The sequence below is a fragment of the Electrophorus electricus genome, chromosome 11 (assembly GCF_013358815.1).
Source record: "Electrophorus electricus isolate fEleEle1 chromosome 11, fEleEle1.pri, whole genome shotgun sequence".
Taxonomy (NCBI): Eukaryota; Metazoa; Chordata; class Actinopteri; order Gymnotiformes; family Gymnotidae; genus Electrophorus; species Electrophorus electricus.
In genome coordinates, this window is record NC_049545.1 from 1,242,990 (window position 1) to 1,253,667 (window position 10,678).

The 10,678-nt window shown below is 44.5% G+C and overlaps 1 protein-coding gene across 2 annotated transcripts in view; it reads right to left on the reverse strand.

The window, feature by feature from the left end:
* Positions 1-10,644, reverse strand: part of tbck (TBC1 domain containing kinase) — a 36,005-nt gene extending 25,361 nt beyond the window's left edge. The window contains exons 1-15 of one of the 2 annotated variants that reach the window (XM_035531874.1): positions 10,575-10,644; positions 9,911-10,160; positions 8,553-8,625; positions 7,294-7,408; positions 6,730-6,803; positions 5,670-5,811; positions 3,763-3,823; positions 3,479-3,540; positions 3,162-3,223; positions 2,649-2,797; positions 2,199-2,337; positions 1,335-1,434; positions 1,204-1,253; positions 989-1,118; positions 707-805 (exon numbers count right to left, since the gene is read on the reverse strand). In XM_035531874.1, coding sequence (XP_035387767.1) covers positions 707-805; positions 989-1,118; positions 1,204-1,253; positions 1,335-1,434; positions 2,199-2,337; positions 2,649-2,797; positions 3,162-3,223; positions 3,479-3,540; positions 3,763-3,823; positions 5,670-5,811; positions 6,730-6,803; positions 7,294-7,408; positions 8,553-8,625; positions 9,911-10,103 — 1,449 coding nt within the window. In that variant the 5' untranslated portion in view covers positions 10,104-10,160; positions 10,575-10,644. Of the gene's footprint in view, positions 1-706; positions 806-988; positions 1,119-1,203; positions 1,254-1,334; positions 1,435-2,198; positions 2,338-2,648; positions 2,798-3,161; positions 3,224-3,478; positions 3,541-3,762; positions 3,824-5,669; positions 5,812-6,729; positions 6,804-7,293; positions 7,409-8,552; positions 8,626-9,910; positions 10,161-10,362 lie in introns of both variants that reach the window. The other variant, XM_035531875.1, reaches the window with a different exon arrangement.
* Positions 10,645-10,678: the final 34 nt, after the last annotated feature.

Sequence of the window (10,678 nt, forward strand, 5' to 3'; positions counted from 1 at the left end):
AGCCAAGCATATGAGCAGAGATGACCGCAAAAGAAGAAACCGTGCTACATTTACAAACATTAAGAATAGGATTGAGATTAAAAGATTCATTAACCTCACATAACCATCCTCAAGATCTGCCATATCAACTCACATCCTACCCAGTTCACGGCTGCTTCAATTTGGCATGTAGTTGCTGGCGATCAACGTTGATCAATATTTGTTTAACAGTAATGTATGATGCTTTGCTAGCAAAACGTACATCACACTGTCTCCAGTTTCCTTGAAGAACCAACCAAGCATCGCAAAGCCTGTAAAGTCCACGCTGAGACTTACTGCCAAAGACACCATGGTTACAGAAAGAAAACGCAGCCACTAAACCCTGACTTGGTCGGACGTTAGTGAAGACAGAACCATGGCGGCTCGGTTCAGCTCGGAGGGTGTAGGCCAGCACAGTAACTATGTCCGTTTCTGGCGAGGACAGGCTGCCAGCCTGGGGATGCAGAGAGCCTGAGGAATCCAGCTCCAGCCATGATAAGCAAACAACCATTTACAAATCGAGTGTCCCCACTCTGCTGTTTGCTCCTGTTTTAAATTACTGCGATCTTTGAACAAACCTTGACAACACAGGCACTTAACTAAAGAAATACAGCTTCATTAGAAACCGGAAACATTTTAGTCAAATCAAGCACTCGTGCTGTGTTTTAGAGTGGAGCTCTGTACGCACCTCGACGCCCAGCAGGGTTGCCCAGGCCAGACCCCTGAGGAGAGGAGGGACATCCACCCTGGCTTCCTTCCACACCTGGTTCTTTTTGTAGGGGTACGCCTGCAGCACAGGACACAGCTCTGAGTCGGGGAGACGCGTCCGGCCTAGCCACAGAGGGTCTGCAGAACTCCACAAACCACTACACTAATCGTCATCACAGAGCGCCAACGGGCAGTTACGTTCGCGGGGGTTTGCGAGGCTAAACCATGTCTCAGTTAGCCAGCATGCGCACCTGGCACCCACCTTCAGCAGCCTGTCGAAGAGCACGATGCGTGTGAGCTGGTACTCTGTGTCTCTCTCACGGATGATGAGCGGCAGGTTGCTGGCAGCGGAGAGCTCAGTGCTGCTGTTGGACTGGGGCAGGCCACAGTGCCTGTGGGTGACACGGGACTCTAGTCTGCAGCCAAGACTCCATGCTCGCACCAGTTATCAGCGTTAGGAGGAGAAGTGCGTCTTACTCATCCTCCAGCAGCGGATAGTACGCCTCTCCGGTCACGTCCCTCAGCCTCTGAGACAGGAGCAAAATTATTTAACAAGGGCATACACAAACAACACACACACGCCCCCCTCCTCAGGTAGACCCACTCACATTTCGGAGCTGACATAAGGACAGTGTGACGGTCGTGTCATCCAGGAGGAAGCTTCGGTCCCTGCTTTGGCCAAAAGACTCTCCATCCTCAAAAATGAAACTAGAGGCAGAAAAGAAACAAAGCTGGAAACAGCTGGGAAGCTTCTATTCCACACACGCACACGCACACGCACACACACCTCCACCAAGGTTGTGAAAAGAAGGCTTTTCATCATACAAACACTAATTATCACAAATATATTTCATTTGGTAACCCTGAGATTCTCACTGCAGTCCTCGGAGGTCAGAAGTGAATTTACTTTGAATCACAGACTCAGTTATTTCAAGGAGTTATTACAGGAAATTGATTATGCCGGCTCAGTGGTGAGAAGGTTTCCAATTTTCAGGTGTCCACGCCGGCTGGCACTATAATTGAGTCATGTACCAGGCAGCCGCAGGCCGGTCTCTGCTTAGCAGCAGGGCTGGTGCTCAGCCGGGGCAGCTGCACCGTGACAACGCTGCACGGCTAGTGTGCGCGCGTGCAAGTGCACAACCTGCTTCGTGCTTTTCCAGGACAAAAATGTAGGAAATACAGAGAAATGTGGGGAAAAACAGAAATGAAGTGTGCTAACCCGCCAGTTCAGAGCCAGCACAACGGCCCTGATGAAGTGAAGTGCTTGTGCGCAAGATGTTTTGTTTTTAAAACTGAAAAGCGGAAAGGCAAAAAAAAAAAAATCTTTCTGAGGATGAGATTGGGCTTACAAAATCCTAACATAACTTTGTAATCCATATACTTATATAAATCTTTATATAAAGGACATGTGCGACTTGTGATGTGACTCACTTGCTGACAAGGCGTAAAAGTGTGTGTGTGTGTCTGCATACTTGGGCAACGTGCAGACTGGTGGTTTGGACTGGATGATGTCCTTGTTGGTCAGCTCTTTCTCCAGGTCTCCTCCTGCCAGGCACCAGAGGTGGTAAACCTCATCCACAGTCCTCTCAGAAAGGTAGTCCTGCCCGTCACCTACAAGGCAGAGGGCACACGCCCCAGCCACACAGCTCAGCTCCAGGTCAACTCCATACGTATTATTACGCGTGTTGGAAGAATAGCCATCTTTACATTACGTGTGTTGGACCATATAATATACTTTTATAAATATTTAAGCAGTGGATTCAGTGTAGGCACTATGATACAAGAATAAACTAGGCATGAATTATGTATATACGATGATTTGGTGCAAATAGTACAAATGGTGTAAAAAAGCGAATAAAAAGTAGACAGACCACATTTTCTTGTTTGTTCGTTTTAAAGAGCGCCATAGTGCAGTGTCTGACCTTTGCAGAGTTCGTTGAGGTCCTCAGGCAGCTCCAGATGAGCACAGCGTGGCGAGGAGGAGAAGAGACTCACTGGGTTCTGATAGGCTGGGTAGAGACTAGCCACGCCCACAAACACAGGCTCCTCTAGTAGCTGTGCGGGGGTGGGCCTGAGACACAGAGTAACACCAACGCTTTATGCCCAACGTTATTAAAATGTTTTATGCCTTTTAAAAGGGTCACAACATGACATCGCTGTCTTTGATCATCATAATGTTCAATAATACGCAATAATATAATTAATTATTTAACTGCATAAATCTAGATCATTTGTCACAAATAAAATGAACTTTTACCAAAAGTATTTTCAGCCAAAAGAAAAATATACTCGGTCAGAAAATTCTGACTTGCCAAATCTCAAATATCAAACAGTCGTTACCTTGAAGGATCAAAGATGCAAACACAAGCCAAAGACACACTCAAGGTTTTGTCCTTCAGCCTGCAGAGGAGAAGTAATTCATTACAGCATGTTACCTTTTAGAAGGTGGAAACATCAGGCATCTCCTCAGTAAAGTCTGGACATTGTCTGGTAGCTCCTGAGAAGCACACAGGCATCATATTAGCAGAGCCACAAGCCCAAACATTTACCTGACACTTTTATCCAGAGCAACTTACAATCATGACTGAACACAACTTGAGTAATTGAGGGTTAGTGGTCTTGGCGGGACATGAACTGGCAACCTTCTGATTACTAGTCCACATAGCAAGTAAGTGGACATTTCTTTCCCTCCTAAATAACTAATCTGGGTACTGGAGTATTGGCGGGTCCGGCGGTACCATGGAGGACTCACCCTGATGACATCCAAGCAGCCGTGCTCCTCAGCGAGGACAGTGACTATATCGTCCATGCAGCCTACAGAGCAAACGGACACAATCACGCCGTTATCGTTACTACCGAAACCGGGACATAAGAGTTTATAGGGCACTGGCCAAACGAAAAGTACAACCACCACCATTTTACTTGGGTTTTTTGAGAAAGTAAAAAAAATAATAATAATTTTTTTTATTTTTATTTTATACATAAATATATTGAAAACAAAATGGACAGCAGTATGAATGTGGTCTCTGAACTTACCCAAAGTAATAATGAACTTTAATCTTTCACTTATTTCAATATTCTGCAAAAGTTGTCTTCCCTGTTGGTTGACAAAGAACATTTAGTACAATAGCATACAGGGCTTCAGCTACGTAAGAACTGAGAAGCCACATGGACAGTCAGAGAACACCCTTTTGGGTAGCTCATTTCCAGTCACAATGGCTATTAAGTATGCGATATTCATTTTTTAATCTCAGAAAGAATGTCAGAAAGCACTTATTATACAGAAACTGACCCCAAAGCCTCCGCAATGTAAAATCAGAACTCCTTCAGCATTTTGTGTCTACCTGTGTCGTTATGAAAACTTCCAATCTTTGAGAGAGACTTGCTTTCAGCGGATCAAAAAAACCTGAAGCCGTCATTTCCAGGCTTCTTATAAACAGCTCCAAGATCAGACTTAAGAGCTGGTTCTCCTGTTTCTCATGATCCACGTTATCCCAAATCCCTACAGTGAGGCTGAGGTCCCATGTTTCCGAAAACACAACCAGCTCCATGTAAGCAGGACTTGATCTGATCAGGAATGCGCTTGAGGTCTTTATTAAAGTTTGTGTTTATCAGCGATCATGATGGCCTTAATCAAAAAAATAAAGACTCCAGATGTTGTTACATGTCACATTCTGATTTTTCCCTTATGCAAGCAGGATATCTTGCATCTAATCGCCACAGGAACATTTTATTTAACAGTTTAAAATGAAAACGGGGTGGGGGGGGGTGCTTGGGTTGCAGCAAGCCAGTTAATCTGTGTTTAGGTAGATGTGTGTCAAAATAAGAGTCTTTTTAAAAAGACAATGGTATCAGTGACACGTTTGGGTAGATGTATGTGTCAAAGTAAGTCTTTTTAAAAGTGTATAGTCTGAGTGACATGTTTGGGTAGATGTCTGTCACAGTAAGTCTTTTTAAAAGCGTATAGTGTGAGTGACGTTTGGGTAGATGTCTGTGTCAAAGTAAGAGTCTTTTTAAACACGTATAGTCTGAGTGACATGTTTGGGTAGATGTCTGTCACAGTAAGAGTTTTTTTTAAAAGAGTATCACATCAGTGACACCTGTTAGAAGGACACGGCTTTAACTAACTAGTATTAAAAGTAGATGGAAGAAAAAGTGCAGCAGGGTTAAAAAAAATGCACTGATAAGTTTGATAAACTCAGTGCTGGAGAGATTTGTGGAAATTTCCATTTCTTGGTTTTTGTTCTGACACTGACGAATGAATAGTTTACTCTAAATGACTGGAAATTAAATAAAAGGGTCTCTGTGCTTTGCATAGTACTGCACACACGCACGCACACACACACACACACACACTATACATACACACAACAACAATCACTTTGTATTGTATTCATGCAGATACAAGTCCATTTTTTATGCTTTCCAAAAATGTTGAACAGAATCTTGTGAAGTGGCTGAAACAACACATGGTTTAATTCCCACCTCTCCTCAGGGTTCCATTTGCGAAAAACATTTTAGAATAAATAACAAATTTAAAAACATACTGAACCAGTACAACCAGAATTGGTGCCCACTACAGAACGTCAGCACGGAGGCAACACCCTGAGCACAACTGAACCTGGGTACGACCAAGGCTGGAACAATTTACCAGTGCAGCTCTCTAAACAAAAAACACTGCACTCAAACAGCCTTAGACGTCATTTTCTTAAATGGCCTTCAACTAAAACTGATCACCAAGCCTATTGAAAGTAAATACACTGAAGAAAAGACCACACTGGAGAATGTTTACAAAGAAAAGCAACGCATATTATCTCAAAAGCCATAACCCCAGCCCATAACCCCAGCCCATAACCCCAGCCCATAACCCCAAACCCAGCTCTCCTCAGGGGATAGACCACAGCTGGAAGCATTAAAAGCAAAATCTAGAAAAGAGCACATACAGCGCAGAGCTCGAACAGAAGCATGCCCACAGACCACACATCAGCCTTGGGCCCCGACGGCAGAGGGGCCTCCACAACAGAGCCTTCCGACAGGTAGAAGGAGCCTTGGGCAATCACCTCTGGGGCCAGGTAGGACGGGTACCTGTGGCACGAAGGTGAGAACAGAGAGACACAGCTGAAGGTCATGGACACAGGAGACAGGGGTCGGCAGACTGCACTTCCTGTGAGTGCTATCCACAGCTGGAGTGCTGATCCTGCCTACCGTCGGCTGAGTGTGACCCACTCTAGGTAAGAGTTGTGCTACATTGGGATGCAATTTGCAGGAAACATCTGTGCAATTAAAGAACAAAACCCATTATATAACCTGCAGATTACAGAATTTAAGGACTCTGTTTACTGGGGGGAGGTAGGTACAGTTGGGCATATATGAATGACCATACCGAGAATTTGAAATGGACAACGAACAGTGTCGCACTGACTCCAGCCAGCAGAGAGCCAGCAGAGCGAAACACTGCAGCCAGTTAATTACATTCTCAGGGCACATGGTACTGGTACTGAGCAGCAACCAAGTAAAACAGGTCACACCAGGTCAGATGTATCCACTCTCCACGTACTAACCCCCAAAAAAGCCAATCTACAGCCGGATATTAGCAGGAATGCCCTCGGGAGGAGCGTCAGGGGTACAAGCTCTGCCGCCTGGTCCTGTTATTTACGACTGGAATTTTGCTTTGATATCCGAGACCTGGTTTTGATCAAAATGAAGATGGACTATGATGACACACATCTCATATTATTCGTTCATATCGTCTCATTATGAGATACAGCGCACGCCACTGAACTTCCCTTTCATGAAACGCTGACATTTCAGATTAGAGCCGTGATGCCTCTTTGGTGGGATCCACGCGGAGTTGAAAAGATTTCCTCGAAGCTTTTTACATGATGAGAATCTGAAGAGGACTTCATCCATAAAGAGCTCTGTGTGCTCAAAGCTAGAAATCATAGTGGCTAAAACTGGATGAGTTCAGGATGAGTACATAGGTATGGGACAGAATCCGCTTACCCGATGGGGAAGTCCACATCTGCGCCGTGGTCCGTCATGTGATAAAGACCAAACTTGGCCAGTTTAACCTTTCCCTGTTCACAGTGCGAGAAACAAAAGCAGAGTGAAAATAAAAACAACCCCCAGGGTAACTGAACACACACACTCTGCTCTTGTGTGTGGGGATGTCAATTACAAGGTCAGTACAATCAGCTATAATGCACAAAATGCCAAGGGGTTTGGCTTTCACTGATAAAATATTCGGGACACAATGTCAGGCTCCTGACAGCGGAATCCACTTCCAGCCTATGAAGGACTCACCTCTGCATAACTTAATGGTTTTGTTTTGTTTTTTAACTTTAAAATACCCTGGGTTTTTTTTTTTTTCAATGGGGGTTTGAACATTTGTAGATAAGTCAGGTGAGATTCAAGAAAAACACTAACAAACGTTGCTGCTCCACTCCAAGACTGCCACTCGACATCTCCTTGCATTAATTACGATACCGAAACATAAAACATACAGCAAATAACAACCAGTCAAATCTAGCATTCCAGCCCAGTTATTTAGGGTGGCGTCTACAGTACCTTACGGTCTAGGAGGACATTATGGGGACTGAGAGCTCTGTGGACTACACCATGTCTGTTCATAAACGTCAGGCCCTCCAGAACCTCGTAGGCAATCTGTAGTACCTTCTCCGAGCTGGAACACACACACACACACACACACACACACACACACACACACACACACACACACACACCCCATTCTCAGCAGACATCCAACAGCCCCCCATAACTGCCCCTTCAGGGAACTTGCAGGACAATGCGGCTTCTTTACATTTACACTCCGTTTGAATGAGCTTTTTTTTTTAGATGCAAATCACCCCATGGGACTGGACTGTAACTCACGCTTAGCAAGCAGTACGTTCTCCACTAAGTGGCACTACTGGGAAAAAAGTAGAACATGGGTACTAGGTCACCGTGATGCTTTGCATCACTAAATGTGTGTTCTTGTAACACACTGTTCTTCTAACAGTGCATTATTGTTAATTATTAAATCAAAATAATCTCATTAAACACTGTCAGTTTATTATGGCTCAGTGCTTAAGGTACTTAAGTAATCAGAGGGTTGCTGGTTCATGTTCCACCACTGCCAAATTGCCACTGTTGGGCCACTGAGCAAGACTCTTAACCTTCAATTACTCAAGTTGTACTCAGTCATAATTGTAAGTCACTTTGGATAAATCATCAGATAAATGCTGTAGATGTACAGAGTGGAGCAGGGGCTTGACAGGGTTAACACATAATGCAAGTCTGGAAGTTTCCTAAAAGGTAGTCAGCACTGAGCCTGTGCATGCCTGCCTGTGTGGTGAGAGCTTAAATTTACCCATAATTCATATCTGAGAGAAATTAATCTGTGGAAGTCATTGGACACAGCATATGCTCTTAAAAATGAATTACAGTGAACAATATTGTTTTTGTGTTATGGTTTGTACTGCGCAGTGCATCTGTTCACAATTAAAACACGCACTACATTTCAAAAAGATTGTTTTTCTTCCTCTACCTCAAATAACCTTAAATAAAGTTCAGGAGAGAGTGAAATCTAATCTGGGTCAATGTTGTGTTGCAGCACATCACTGGAGCATTTACTTTAAATGAAGTAGTTTGGGTTTTGGTGGTAAACACCCATGTTCGAGTCAGCTGTGATCTGTTTCTTCAGGAGATGGCAAGGCAAGAACACGGCACAGCAGTGTGCGTGCTTTGGTCTTTAATTAAAGTTGAAGAATGTTGTGCTTGGATTGAACAAATGAAGATGTCGACTAAGACCAGTGCGTTCGTCTTACCTGACTGGATGGTGCTGCTTAAGGAGATCCTGGAGGCTGTGTTCATAGTGTTCAGCTACTACAATCAGCCTTTCTGCAAGGCAAACCACACACCACACACACACACACACACACACACACACACACACACACACACACACACACGTTACCAATGCCGTCGCCTCACCAAACAAGTGGACTCGGAATCACAAGAGACCCACATAGGTTTGTGACCACAAATGTAAATCATTCCGCACTTCAACTTTGGGAGATTTTGACGCAGGTCGGGTCATCAGGTCATCTGAAGACCCTTGCTGTGTCTGTTATGAAGTATGAGTGTAGCTTGATAAATAAAGGCTCTGAAAGGTCTACTCTTTAGCGGGTGTCGCATGTCTGTAGGCTCTTGTCAAAAAAATTAAATCCACTTTGATTTTACACAGTTTTGCCATGTGTAATTAAGAGTGCAGGAGATATTCAAAATCCAGTACGGAGCAGACTAATGTGGTAGTCACAGAAGACGAGAGACTTCAGCACAGACTGCCATTCCTCTAAGCCTGACTGGTGTACCATTCATTAATGAGCTTAAACTCAGCATTTACATGTTCTGCATGCAACCCAAACACTCCATCTTCTCTGCCTCCGCTACGGTGAGTCCAGAACCCCAGCAAAGACTTGTCACTGCTTAGGCCCTACAGTGCTACGCACATGTTAAGGGTTCTGGTAGTGCTGTTAGCACAAATGCTTTGGTCCAAGTGTTGGCACACAACACCAGGAATGCCTCCTTTAGCAAATCTTTATTTTAAAACTGAAATACCTTAGTAGTGGAATGATTTCCTACTAAATGGAAAACTTTGTTTCAAGCTATGCCATAAGATAAGGGGCTATCAATACTTAATGAAGAACATTACTGTTTTCAGTCCTATTCTCTTTTAGCTAAAGTATAACACAGGTGTCCCTCCTTAAGGTAACAGATTATTTAGCCATCAAACGTCTTCAAACAAGTCTACTAGTTATTGAAAAACTAAATTAGCTACAGACGAACAAGCACATGAGAGAACCTCCAACTGTTTGTACAAAGTGAATAAGCCGCTTTGATAAACCCCACCAGAACATAACAGTGTACACACAGCCAGCACTGCGGCACAACTTTACCAGACGAGACGGCCAATGCACCTCCGCAGCCTACTGCTCACAGCCAGTCAGGACGAAAGGAAGAGAGTGCATATGAAAACAGATGTCCAGTCTTCCTGATCCAGCAGGACAAGTCACTGCTACCAACCATACATTTGTTATGGTTTGTAAAGCCTGGAACATATAATTTTGTAATCCACGCCATTAGGGAAGAAAAATGACTTACAGTCAGGGTGGAAATGCCATACCGTGTTTTCCTCGCGAGATGTCAACATACTGGCAGAGTCTGGGGTGGGTGATGGTCTTGAGGATCTGGAATCGTCCGAGGATCTTAATGGAGTTGGGGGTCAGGGGAAGGCCGTTGCTCCCGCACACGTCGTGAGGTAGGGGGGACGCAAAAAAGGTGAAGGCCCCAAGCTCGGCGCCTTGCAGGGCCTGCATGTCCCGTCCGACGTCCCGGACACGTACTCCACCTCAGGGCGAGCCGAGACGGACAAACTGCGGATTCAATGAAGGAAACGCCGTCCTTTAAGTGGGAGGAACGATGGTGCTCGCCCATGAGTGGCAAAGCTTGGACAACAAACAGATTGGACAAAGCTGCATGACGTGTATGTGCATACAGCTCCGAAGCCAGAAAAGCCTTTAGCGTTAATGGACATATTTCTAATGAAATGTGCCGCTTTCATAAATGAAAACGTACTCGATTTCTTGTACGTCGGTCACGATGATAGATGTTACAGCAAGTGGTGGACTGGGCGGTGGACTGGGCAATGGTTCTTTATTAAGAAGCTATCTAACTTACCGTTACAGACCAAAACGGCTGATGAATGAACATTTGCCCATATGTGCGCGTTTTTTTGCACCAGATCATGTAGAATAGAAAGCTCTAAAAGAACAAACCGAACGACATACCGTTTCGGAGTCACTAAACAGGCCTTGTCACACCAGAACCATTTCACTCCTCCATGAAAGTCGCATTAGGAAAACCAACACTTCCCGAGTCGCTCTGAAACAGC